The sequence below is a fragment of the Saccostrea cucullata genome, unplaced genomic scaffold (assembly GCF_032062105.1).
Source record: "Saccostrea cucullata isolate Sc308-1 unplaced genomic scaffold, CSIRO_AGI_Scuc_v1 ctg178, whole genome shotgun sequence".
NCBI classification, from domain to species: domain Eukaryota; kingdom Metazoa; phylum Mollusca; class Bivalvia; order Ostreida; family Ostreidae; genus Saccostrea; species Saccostrea cuccullata.
In genome coordinates, this window is record NW_026930908.1 from 220163 (window position 1) to 233871 (window position 13709).

The window sequence follows — 13709 nt, forward strand, 5'->3', positions numbered from 1 at the left end:
CATCCATGCAAGTTTGGTCAACATAGGGCTTATAGTTACTTGGAAATGAATCACTCACGAAAAACTTTAACCTATTCACTCAACCAGAAAATGTAGGTCAGATTCAGCATCCGAAGCAAGCCTGGTAGTATGCATCCTTAGATGTATCATCCATGCAAGTTTGGTCAACATAGGGCTTATAGTTACTTGGAAATGAAACCTGCACCAAAAACTTTGACCTGTTCACTCAACCGGAAAATGTAGGTCAGATTCAGCATCCAGTATGCATCCTTAGATGTATCATCCATGCAAGTTTGGTCAACATAGGGCTTATAGTTACATGGAAATGAAACCTGCACCAAAAACTTTAACCTGTTCACTCAACCAGAAAATGTAGGTCAGATTCAGCATCCGAAGCAAGCCTGGTAGTATGCATCCTTATATGTATCATCCATGCAAGTTTGGTCAATATAGAGCTTATAGTTACTTGGAAATGTAACCTACACCAAAAACTTTAACCTGTTCACTCAACTGGAAAATGATGGTCAGATTCAGCATCTGAAGCAAGCCCAGTAGTATGCATCCTTAGATGTACCATTCATACAAGTTTGGTCAACATAGGGCTTATAGTTACTTGGAAATGAAACCTGCACCAAAAACTTTAACCTGTTCACTCAACCGGAAAATGTAGGTCAGATTCAGCATCCGAAGCAAGCCTGTTAGTATGCATCCTTAGATGTACCATCCATGCAAGTTTGGTCAACATAGGGCTTATAGTTACTTGGAAATGAAACCTCCACCAAAAACTGCACCAAAAATGTTAACCTGCACCAAAAACTTTAACCTGGTCATTCCTTCGCTGAAATTGCAGCATCTGAAACTTTGACTGGTACAATGAAACACACTAGAACCATCTTCCATGCATGTCTTATCAATATAGGACATAGAAGTACTTAAAAAGAAAACTGCTCCAAAAAACTTAACCTGGGACGCCGACATGACACCGAAGCCGAGGGAAATAAGCTCCCCCAACTTCGTTGAGGTGAGCTAAAAATTATATTGTATGCTGGCAAAATAATGTTGCTATAAACTTATTTCTTTGACTTTCTTTCTGACAACAATGTTTTTTTTTATGATTTTGAAAAAGAGTTTCTTTTTAGCATGTCCTTAAAATACATACATCTTGGACACAACCATGTGTTCTTGAACACTGATCTTAATTTGAATACCTGAATAAGGGATTTTAATTTTTTTTCCCTAACATTTGATTTATCAGTACTAACTTACATGCATAAAGCTATTTCCAAATTTTCTTGAAAAAATAGAGAAGGATAAATTTTAATCCTCACTTTTAATATTTACACCTGTTAGTTATTTAAATTATCAATATGAAACTTTTAATTCAAAATGTCATTTCAGCAAAGTTTTTCATTAATTTCTTTAATAACAAAATTTGCAGAGAATGTTACAAGTACTGAGATCTGAAAATAATAATGTGTTACTCTATATTAGCATTATATCTGTTGACTTCTTCATTATGGTATATCTTAGATATAATATAATAATAAATCATTCAAGTTGTAACACAAAGGTTTCTTTCAAACACATATGTATGCTGTTATCATAAATCACTAACATTGCAAATACTGAAGTAATGATATCACCATAATTTTCATTCTTTTTAATTTCACATGGCTTCAGCTCAGAGTAGAACAAGATCTGTTAAACCTCATCCAGAGAAGACTATACTGAGTCTCCAGAACTGTCATCTGAGAGTTCTAAATCTTCCTCACTCTGAATAGATAGTTCTGATTCTGCTTCCGAGTTTTCCTCTTCATTTTCTGTGGGATTAACATCATTTTGAGCAGGTCTCTCCTCATATGAATTCTGGGATTCCTCTACGGTTTCATGCAGCTTTTTGTGACACATAGGGCATGTGTCTTTTACATAAAGCCATTTTTTGAGGCAAGTTGCATGGAAGAAGTGTCCACAGGGAGTGATTTTTGCAGACGAGAGAGCCTGGTAACAAATTGGGCAGACGTCATTGTATTCCTCTAGCTGCTGGGGAGAGGCTGATGGAAGGGATTCCAATTTCTTGACGGCTTCTCTCCTCAACAGAAAAGTCTTCCATCCACTCTGGAGTCTCTGCCACACATTGAAATAACAGTGAATAATTAAAATGGAGGAATTTATCCAACTCCATTCACCAAAGATGGATTCCTTCATTCCATAACACACTACAAACACTGCAACAATGAACTCCAGAATCCTCACAAAAGATCGAGTGTAATACACAATATCATCCAGTGAATCCCACGGCTCAGTTCTGAGTCCATCATACATAAATAAAGAATAAATCACTAACGATCCAACAACTTGCACTGATGTTAATAGGCAGCTGGACATGATGACCAGAAGCCAGAAATCCAGGTCAAAGTATTGGCATATGGAGTATGTCATGTAAAGGGGAAACAACCACAGGAATGTAAAAAGAAGTATTGCTCGGACATGTTTGAATACATTTTTATTGTGTGAAGCACTCAGAGCAAGCAGAATTGGGTCTGCCATCTCATACATAGACTGGATGAGTGAAGATGCCACAATGAAGAGCAATACACACATGAGGAATGCCCTCTGAAGAGGTTTAAGGTCCAATAGACCGGTCTGTACAGCTATTAACATCATTGTAAAACCCTCTGTCCATCCCCTCATCACATCATGGTCAGCAGTAAATGCTGTCCATCCCTGGAGGTACAGTTTAGTGAGGGTCAGGATGTAGTATGATGCATAAGCTATAGTGATACAGAGAGCTATAAGGCTGATGGGTGTAGCACAACACTCCCCCACACAAGCCAGAATAAATAGAAGCCAGCCCTCTTGTGACAGGCTTATTGGTGTCTTAATCATGTACACATAAAGCTGGGTACAGAAGAGGACAATCCAGAAGACAAGGAACTGAATGGGTAGGAGGATGGTGTGCCAGGCTGTGAACAGAAGGGAGATCCAGCCTATAGTGTCTGCCAACGCCTTCCACCGAATCAAGTTTTCTTTGACTATATCTAGCACAAATCCAATGTTGTTGAATAAAAATAACATAATTAAAATCACAGTAAATAAGGAACAGAAGTGATGTATGTGTTCCAGGGCAGCGAGTGGGATGCCTGCTATCCTGGCTATCATAGGAAGGGTGTACACGAGGAGGACAAACCGTTTCCAGGAAGTGATGTCAATCAGATACGCAATGAGGGCTGCCATCACACACTGAGCGGTTAAATGAAGACCTAATCGTTTGAGAGCTGCACTGTCACTAAAAATGTAAGTCTCTGGTTCATCTACCTCCATTTCCACAAAAATCTGTGCAAGGTGATGAGCCATAAGAAGCAGGACTAGGCTCACAATGTACATATAAAGAGACACTAACTTCCTGAGGGGCATCAATAAAACTGCTACAGCAAAGGCCAAAACTGAAAAGGAGATGAGACATATTTACCATAAAGTACCATGGGCAATGAAAAATAACAGACTCAAGAGACTACACTGTTATCTATCAAAAGATTTTTCCTGGCTATAAAAACCTTAGCCCCACTAGAAACAGGAAAAATCAGGCTTTGTGTAAAAGAAAAAATTCAATTTCAATGAATGAGCAACTCTGCTTCTCCCTAAGCCCAAGATGATTTCTGAAGTAACAAATGAAAAAATCTATAAAGTTTCAGATAAAAAAATGCATTCTTTACAAGGATGGGCGGTTCTTTTTAGGGATTCACTGATATCTGACAAATATTATGTTGAGGAAGTTAAGATTTTTTTATTTAGACTTGTCAGGTGATGTCGGAGTCACATGACTTTAGCAAATTTACTTGCTAATGCAGTATTGAGGTCATCTAAATATGCTAAAAATTCAAATATTGCAAGGGCATAACCAACATGACCAAGTAAATAATCTAGTTTTAATTCATAATTCTTTACAACACTACATGTATTCCATGAAAAGTGCTGCTAACCTATATAGATTCTACTATTTATTGCTATAATTACATGTCTACACTCATTTTCAACATTGACTTAAATTATTCTTACTAGCCAATGGATAATACTGATTTTATAAAACTTACTTGAGTAGTAGACCATCGTTGTGATGAATTCAGCATGGCCAGGGTCTACTGAGCGTGCATCTATGGCTCGCTGAGGATCTGTTCTGAACCACACCTCCATTATAAATAGGGAAGGTACCCTCAGAATCACACACACTGAAGCAAGCAGGTACTCCCTCTTTAATTTAAAGGGACCCATTTTTCTAGAAAACAGAAATATATTTCTTAAATTTAAAGAAATGTTAACAAATACCTGAATGCATATCTGATGTCTGAAAAAATGATGAGCTTCCATAAATTTTCATAACAATGAGCAACAGATCCAAAGCCAAGTGCAATGCAAGTCTTTCGAATGAGGCCATTAGGTAAGCAAATTCATCTATAACACTGGGACAAAACTTTTCACCAAACATGCCAAAGAAACATACTCGACATATAAATGGTTTACAACAAGACAGTGTGTCCTATGCATCTCCTTAAACTGGGTTTGAATGTCCAAATTGATTTTATTTGACAGGTTGCATGTTAACAATTTATATAAAAGTTTCTTGTGATCAATATTGTGAAGAAATTCAAAGGACATGTACAAATGGATGTTATTATATCAATGAACTTTGCTACAATACATGTAAAATTAGAAAATTGCTCATAAGGCGCTAACAGGTGTCACTCAATTTGTTTGCACACACCTTTGCAGTTATGAGACTATATCTATCAAAAAGTAATGAGTCATTGCTTAAATAAATATTGCGCTTCATCTTGTAACTGGAAATGAGAAAAATATACCAGCTCTGACAAGATTTGATTCTAGATAAGAATGTGTTATTTTGTAATGCTAGTATATAATTATTTTTTTCTTATTGTGTGATATGTATCATGTATGATGTCTGGATAAGGCCATTTGCTAAAGCTCAATAGCATGTTCAGAAAAACACGCTGACCTGCTAATTACACACAACACGCTTACATGAGTTTGGACAACATGCTGACACACTAACACACTTTCAAGCAACACACCATTGTGTTAACACACAACATGCCGTTGCGAGTTGTGTGTTAGTGCTACAGTGTGTTGTGCAATCTTGTGTTAGCATGACAGCGTGTTGTGTGTGAGCGCGACAGCATGCTGTCTGAACTTGTTTTAGCGAGACAGCATGTTGTTCAATGTTGTGATAGCACGATGATGAGTTGTGTGTTGGTGTGATGGCATGGTGTGTGTTAGCACAATGGCATGTTTTTCTGAAAGCCCTATTGAGCTTTAGCAAATGGCCCAATCTGGTCAGGTCCAGTCCAAAGACTATTTCTACCTACGTAGCTATTAATAGCTACCTAGGTATTTAAAGCTACCCAGAGTAGCTATTTTTACCTACTTTATATAATTTCTGCATTTTGCGACCAAAAGACCAAACGGCGCAATTTGGTGAATACCATATTTTTTGATACGGTCACACTAATCATGAAAACGACAAAATTTTGGCCAAAAAATGATTACTTCCTAAATCGGCAATTTTACATTAGTTTCTATGCAAAATTGATAATATACGAAGTTTTCATTTTTTCGCCAAATTTTTGTCATATTTATCATCAGTGTGACTGTATCAAGAAATTTTGTGCTCACCATGTTGCGCCGTTCCTGCATTTGGCCACAAAATGCAAGTACAGCAGAAAGTAGGTAAAAATAGCTACTTTGGGTAGCTTTAAATACCTAGGTAGCTATTAATACCTACGTAGGTAGAAATAGTCTTTAGACTGGACCTGCTGGTCACCATAATCATGATATGGTGACCAGATTGGGCCATTTGATATGGAGACTAAATGAAGATTCTAAATAGAATTCTACAAAGTTTAACAACCTTACATACACTATCGTCATTCCCAAATCTTATGTCTGCAAGAATTTTGGTTTTTCATGTAAACATAACAAAATGAAAATAAATTTAATCATACGAAATATGGTAGTTCACTAGTTGTATAATTTTGTCTGTAATAGAGTACTTAATGATACAAAGTCTAGTTATGTGGCGGAGCAGTTTTCTTACTATATGACAACCTGTAAAGAATATTTGGGTTTTTTTTCTAATAATAACACTTATTCCTATGCTAGTTACCTGTTGAATTCTATTTGTGTATACGTCACGTTTGATCAACTTTCTCTTTAAACCGGAAATGAATATCCCTGTAAGAAACAAAACGAAAAGATAGACAATGCTGAATTTTATAATTAATACCAGAAAATCTTGATTAAACTACAATTTTATGGAATATTTAAAAAATTATAACTTTTTAAAATTTCATGTTTAGGCGATAAAAGCAAGATACGTATTTCGTTTTGGCAAATTTGATTAGGGTTAAAAGGAAACCCGAAAGCCGGAAAGGAAACAAACGTCATGAAAATATTCGTTACAGCATTTACGTAATAACTTGTGATTTAAGATCCAGAGACCACATCAGAAGATGACATGGAGAGAGCGGATAGAAGCCATGTGGGAGCTGATAGTCAGACTGCCTCCATTATATGTCATGGACAGCATTCTTAACAAGTCCTTCTTTCCAGAATTTTCTCTGTTTCAGTACCAACCATCAATGTCATGGGCTGAGTATTTTTTGTGGATACTTATAATGACTTTGTGTTAGTATATTTTGAGTATTTTTATTTTTCAATAAAATTATTTAACTGTACAAGGTATGTCATATAAAACTGTCATATACAACTGGAATCATGTTCCTCTTCTCTTTCAAATGGCACAAAGCTGACCCTGTTGCTATGTTTGCTTCAAAGAAGTGGACAGGTATCAGTTCTGAACTTTTCAAATGATAATTATATTGTGGTTTTGTACTATGTGAATTAATATACCATTTTTATTAGTGCTGGGTATCGCGACGGAAAAATCGTATCGTGATATATTGCAATATTATATTTTGTATTGCAATATATCACCATACATGTTAACCTATTGTGATGAAAAATAGGGAGATTCAGACCTCAAAAGCGGTAGCATTGCGCGCGTGTTGTTTAACGCTTGGATTATCGATATCTTTCATGTAATATACATGTATATTATAAGCCTTAAATGAAATCAGGTACCTACACTAATTAATCTTAAATATCAACAGCAAAGAAGAAGACAGAAACACCATAAGTTTGACATAAATTGTACACATTCAAAAATTTTTCATGCTCATCATTTTGCTTGGATTGGCTGCTTTACTTAGCCTTTTGAAGAGTGATCTTTGCTGATATAGCCTAGAAGCAATAATTCTGAATGTTCATTCAGTTTTTAAACAAAACAAATGATGACATGGTTTAATCTAGATCTAAAACAAGTTCCTATCTTTCGTTATATAAATCAGATTTCCCGCGATGATCGAAAACGAAAGTAGAGATATGCCACATGGCTTGGTCAATCGAGTGATTTCCATTGACTTTATTGATAAAGTTGTGAGCTTCTGTGCTTTTAAAGACTATGCCAAATGTTTTTATCTAATTCTTAAAAGCTGTATCTTCTTTTTTCATGGCAGGGATGTTGATTAATTTATCGTAACCAATGTAATCACTGGTAGTCTTGTGTTGTTGTCGTTGTCAAATCCGTGCTTGAAATCTATGTCCAAAAAAGCGTTTGTATGATTCCGAGACAAATCACGCGATATCTAGCGAGATTTTATGAGAGTGGCTTCAAAAATGGATACCCAAGCGAACCAAAAATACTTTAGACGCAGCTTTTGTAGAAAAGCGGTAGATTTCTGAATTAAATCGGTAGGCGGGAGATGGAGTGAAAAAGCGGTAGACTCCCGCCTAAATCGGGAGAGTTAACATGTATGATATCACGATATAAATATTTAATAATTTTTTGCTTTTCGTCAGGGTTAAATGAAAACACAAACTCAAATTACATGTATTCTCGAGTTGATATTCCAATTGCCAGATCGCGTTATTTTGGAGCAAGCGGCAAGATAAGTTTTTTTTGTGGGAAAACTTGTTGAATTTAATTAAGTTGTAATACTCTGATTCAGCTTTAACATGAAGGGGTTTCATATAACAGTTGTCGTCGTTTCGTTTTTGAAAGATACATGTCTCTGGTTTCTGATCACACTTCACGTCGCTTGCCGCCATATTTTACCTTGAAAAGCGCAAATAACTCTTTTTGTAACAATTTATAGCATATCGAACCCGAACCGGTATTCACAAAAAAATACCGCGATACGTATTGTTAAGAATGAAATCTGGATACACCAGTTAACCGGTAATATCGCAAAGCACTAATTTTTATCCTATCACACTGTGAAAAAGAGTTCCTATATTAAAAACATACGTGAAAAAACTGTAGGAAAAAATGCATTGCCAAGTTGAAATATAGTCCAAAATATCTGACATTTTCCAGACTTTATTTTGATTAAGATATTTTACGTGCCAGGAAATTGTCAGACGCGGCGTCAGTACAAAACTGGGAATTTGCTGTCTCCAACCTGAGGCTGCATTTTAAGATTAATTTTAGATCCTTGCGAAAAGAATTTAATTTCAAACTCACAAGTTATGAATAGTACAATACTTTTAGTACATACCATCATTGTTTTTTATGGTTTATTTATAAATTATTCAATAGGATGACAACATTATATCAGACTGTTGAGATTTATTTAGTTTTCATTTTGTGCTTTTTAAAATCTTGCAAGTCCTGTATAGGAATGATATTGGTGAGAACTAGAAACATTATTCTAGGCCTCGATCTTGATAAATTCTGATTTCAGCATCTAGTTCAGTTCGCAAGTATTGAAAATTAACTCTGGTTGGAAACAGCAAAATTTCCAGTTTTTGTATGATGATGGTTCTGAACTTTTCCTGGCATAAATATCAAAATCATATAAAAGCCTGGAAAATGTAAGATATTTTGGCGGAAATATTACAATACAAATCATGAATATAGTTCCAGATCATGATGTACTCAAGCTGTTTAGACTAATTTTAGTCTGTAAGAGAATATGTTTTATTCGTTTGAAGAAAATGTTTTGTGGTTAAATTAATATAGAATTAAAGAGGACATATAATTGGCATTAATATTATGAGAAATATCGTATTCTGAGTTCATTTATGCTGAAGAAATCTCATGAATGAGATTCGGGTTGTCTGGATGTGTAGACAGATGCCGTGGTCAGTGAAGGATCCCGTCCAAATACCCTATATCCTGGCCAGAGGAGCTTAATCTCAGCTCAGATAAGCCAAAGCATAATGTGGATTATATCTTTAAGATTTGATAAATAATCATATACATTAAATAATTTAGTCAATGTTTTATTTTTTAAATGGCCTAGTTTAAAATATGTATAGCATTTCATTGAAGAAAAAAATTTTCAGATAATATTACAGTGTACTCAAACTGTTACAGTAAAACTATTTTATAACAAAGTCACTGGGACCATTGAAATTACTTTGCTATATCTGTAATTTGTTATATATCATATGTACAACGAATTCTTTAAATTTTTATAGCTGGGGATCCAAGATAATTTCACTTTACCCGTGAATTTGCAATATCCGTGTTTGTACTACATGTAAATGAGTTTTACTGTACCCTATAAGGTCATTGATAAAACAAGGATTCTGGACAAAAAAGTGAAAATTTTCATGGCAAAATTGATCTCAGTGGTGGTGCAGTTTAATATTAATGTCATTTAACATGTTTAAAGGTGTATATATTAGCCATAGGAAATTTATTTTTGTTATGACAAAGTGAATTAGAAATTTTCTTGGTACTTTGTAAACATGTAATTTAGTAGGAGTGTCATTTTTGAGATCGAGTGACCTATTTTCTCATAGTTACAATGTTTGTCCTACATGTATTGTGTTAAATAGAGATTGACTGACCTTTTTTTCTCTGTTACAGTGTTTGTCCTGGCCCTCTGTGTCTTTTTGCTGACCACTGGCCAGTTACAGGACATCTACAGCTTGGTCACTCTTCTCAGCCTGCTCTACATGTCCTACCAGTGGAACCAGAACTTTCCTGTACCACTGGACATCAAGCATTCCTCGGATGTCAAACATAACTATTATGACATCATGCAGAATGCAGTCACACAGATTTTCTTGTCCTACACATTCACTTATATATGGACCCTAAGGAAAAGAACTTTACCTAGAAATGGAATCAGGGCACTTATTTCACTGGGAATTATGTCATCCTTTATGTTTCCTTCCATTGTGTGTGTAGTGTCTCAGGATATTGGGTATTTATATTGGGTGACTCTGATATCCATAGTGATTCCGTCTAGCGTTCTATTCGCAGAAGTATGGATCTGTGTCAGAGCTGTAGTTTGGACACTAAGACGGATATACAATGTGATAAAGATAACCATTAGTGCTATTGGAATTCAAGGATTTGTTGAACATCACTGGATCAGACTAAGGGTACCAAAAGTGCTACGATTATTTTGGATATCTAGACTATTTTATCATTTCACCATGTTGTGTCTTGAAGAGCTGTACCAAAGAGAAGCTACACTGATCTCTGTACACTCTTTAGACTATCAGTCGATCATTATCAAATTATTCACACAGAGCTGTGAGAACTTTGTCGCCATGCTGGGCATGACGAGTATAGTGTCATTCTTGGCGCATCACGTGGGCGTTTTCTTGGCATTCTGTGTAGGATCTGACTCGGAGGAGGATCGTAATATGGGGACGGTGTCTGCGATTCTGTTCTTTATTCTGGGCCTTCAAACAGGGCTGACTGGACTTACACCAGACATTAGACTAGCAAGACTCTGTAAAAACTTCTGTCTGCTTCTTACTGCCATCTCTCATTTCATTCACAGCATGATTCACCCAATTCTGATGTCCCTCAGTGCGTCACAGAGCAGTCATGTGGTGCGACATTTGCGGGTGCTATCAATGTGTATATTTCTGTTGACATTTCCCACATGTTTACTTATGTATTTATGGAGTCACTATAGTGTTAGTACGTGGTTGTTGGCTGTGACTGCATTTAGTGTGGAAGTGATGTTAAAAGTGATTGTATCATTAACAGTGTATGCCTTATTTCTTTTAGATGCCTACAGAAACACTTTCTGGGAGGGTTTAGATGACTATGTGTATTATATACAATCAGCAGGAAATACTATAGAGTTTTTATTTGGAATATTTCTGTTTTGCAATGGGGCCTGGATTATGGTCTTTGAATCGGGGGGAGCGATACGTGCTATTATGATGTGTATACATGCTTACTGTAATATATGGGTTCAAGCAAAGAATGGATGGCAAGTTTTTACCAAACGCCGAACTGCAGTTAACAAAATTAACTCTCTGCCACTGGCTTCTAAATCGGAGCTGGAGACTTTAAATGATGTGTGTGCTATTTGCTATCATGAATTAAACAATGCTAGAATAACACGATGTAACCATTACTTTCATGGTGTATGTCTTAGGAAATGGCTTTATGTTCAGGATAACTGTCCACTCTGTCACAAACTTATTTATGCTCCAGACAGTGTCACAAGTGAGACTCAAGAAAACAATAATCAGGAGGATGATTTTGAAGAGTTGGATCCTGGGGTTGCGGCACCAAATGGCTTCCAGGATGGCTTCCAGCAGCCATTGAACCCAGTGTTGATAGGAAGACAGGATGTTGGTAGACAGCTGAATAATGGAACTTTCCAGCCAGCTAATACACTAAGAGTGCAGCAAGACTAGCCAAAAACTATATATTATATATCAGTTATTTCTTTTCTGGTTGAGCAATGATCCTCCTTGATATCCTCAAACTTTAAACAGGAAGTGAAAGTGTTTGAAGATTAATTTTGTTTTCTTCTCAGAAACAGATTGGATCAGATCTTTGTTCATTTAAATTTATTATTTTCATTGTTGAAAATACAAGTACACAAGCACTGAACTCTTATGGATGTCATCAGTCCTATAGCAGCAACAGGCCTTGTCCACAGATTAAATACAGCATGGTGTGTTAATTTGTCGACATAGACAGATGCTGTTATCATGGGTATAGAATTGATGATATCCAAAATTAAGATTTCAGTGCTATGAATTTTCATTCTCTTATTTTCCCTCATCATGCAACATGCATGGTGTATTTATATCTAATCTGCCAGAATACTTAGAAGTGCTACAGTTATTTTGATAAATGTAATAGAATTTAAAAGTGCTCTGCTTATTTTAAATCTATGATGTGCAACATGTTAAAGCAAATTCTGCTTAGTCTGTCCTCATATACTTAATGTTTCTAATACAGCAAATATTATGTCTAATTATGTACTGCACTGCACATATACATGAAGATACCCTTATACATGTATGTATGTATTTGTTATGATTTAAGACTAAAAGTGATTTTTGAGTATTTATTTATTGTTTGATTTGTTATCAATGTCGATGTATAATAAAAGTAATAATTCTGATTTGTTGCAAATATAGTACTTATACTGATCATGCTGAATGTACATGTAAATTTTATTTCATATTTACAATTTACAGTTCTGTGTATGTATGAATCCAATTGAATTGATGAAAAACAAAACATAACATTTTAAGTGTGTGTACATGTACAATTATAAATGTCAGTCCCTACAGGTGCTCTAAAGAAATAACATGTAATTTGTTTGTCTAGCTCTTTTTCTGTCAATTCACCCACAAATTTTGTTTTAGACATCTTCATTAGGCATATGAGAGTATAAGACAAAATACATCATATTATGTACAAGGTGTTAATTCTGTCATCTGAATGGTAATAATTTTAAACTGAATCTAAAACAGACTTTTATGAAATACATAATCAACTCTGAACTGAATTATAATTTTAAAACAAATTGATGAAACATAAAAGTGATACATTTTCGTTACTGACCTAGGTCTATATAAAGACGTATAACTTTTTTTTTTTAAGTTTTCATGTATGTTTTTAGATAATTAGGTCACTAAAACTGCCAATTCTTTGAAAATGTGTAATACTGTATTGTTTAGTAACAAAAGGGTTTTTAATTATTTCTTCGTGGCAATTTAATTTCCCTTTTCAGTCCTTCCCCTCTTATAGATCTCTCAGCTGCTATACTGTGGACTGGAATTTTTTCCTGAATTTTTATTATTTGCATTTCTCAATGAGAAAAAGTACTGTATCTGCTTTTGTTACGTAGTTTATAAATTACAGCATGGTCATTTTAATCTTCAGTGTTTATATGTTCATTTCTCTTGAAAAGGCGCCACTTTTTCGAATTCCACTTTAGGGCGTGGAGACAGCTCCTTCAGATGAGACCGTGTACACTTCCCTATAAACCAAGGTCGTGCGTCGCAGTAGGTTTGACACAAGAAAGATACATTATTGTTCTGTGGTCCTGAGTGCTGAGCCTACATACCTACATCTATATCTATTCCTAAATAAAAATAGTCAGCGCGCCACTGGCAAATGGGGACGTCTCCATTTAAGTGAAACATTTTTGAAAGGGACGTTAGAAAGATGTAAATGGTAAAGATATCGAACAGTTGTCAATATATACAATACCAATATGTCAAGAGGGCCCCTGAAAATTCCAGAGGTGGGATCAGGTGCCTAGGAGGAGTAAGCATCCTCTGTTAACCGGTCATACCTGCCGTGAGCCATATGGCGGAACTATCCTTAGTCAATTCAGTTTAAAAACAAAGGC

At 35.5% G+C, this 13709-nt stretch overlaps 2 protein-coding genes across 2 annotated transcripts; one reads left to right on the forward strand and one right to left on the reverse strand.

The window, feature by feature from the left end:
• Positions 1 to 1034: 1034 nt before the first annotated feature.
• Positions 1035 to 6236, reverse strand: LOC134230544 (RING finger protein 145-like). Its single transcript, XM_062712374.1, has 3 exons — positions 6179 to 6236; positions 4092 to 4273; positions 1035 to 3443 (listed from the first exon to the last, which is right to left on the reverse strand). Exons 2-3 carry the CDS (start codon positions 4267 to 4269, stop codon positions 1723 to 1725), a joined length of 1899 nt encoding a protein of 632 aa, XP_062568358.1. The 5' UTR covers positions 4270 to 4273; positions 6179 to 6236; the 3' UTR covers positions 1035 to 1722.
• Positions 6237 to 6446: 210 nt separating this feature from the next.
• Positions 6447 to 12674, forward strand: LOC134230545 (protein TRC8 homolog). Its single transcript, XM_062712375.1, has 2 exons — positions 6447 to 6699; positions 9950 to 12674. Exons 1-2 carry the CDS (start codon positions 6525 to 6527, stop codon positions 11749 to 11751), a joined length of 1977 nt encoding a protein of 658 aa, XP_062568359.1. The 5' UTR covers positions 6447 to 6524; the 3' UTR covers positions 11752 to 12674.
• Positions 12675 to 13709: the final 1035 nt, after the last annotated feature.

Excerpts from the sequence above, each read along its gene's own strand:
- LOC134230544 (XM_062712374.1), bottom strand. The coding sequence starts at position 4,269 with ATGGGTCCCTTTAAATTAAAGAGGGAGTACCTGCTTGCTTCAGTGTGT. Across the intron at positions 3,444-4,091 it reads AACGATGGTCTACTACTCAA|TTTTGGCCTTTGCTGTAGCA; the intron begins GTAAGTTTTATA and ends TCTCCTTTTCAG.
- LOC134230545 (XM_062712375.1), top strand. The coding sequence starts at position 6,525 with ATGACATGGAGAGAGCGGATAGAAGCCATGTGGGAGCTGATAGTCAGA. Across the intron at positions 6,700-9,949 it reads GATACTTATAATGACTTTGT|TGTTTGTCCTGGCCCTCTGT; the intron begins GTTAGTATATTT and ends TCTCTGTTACAG.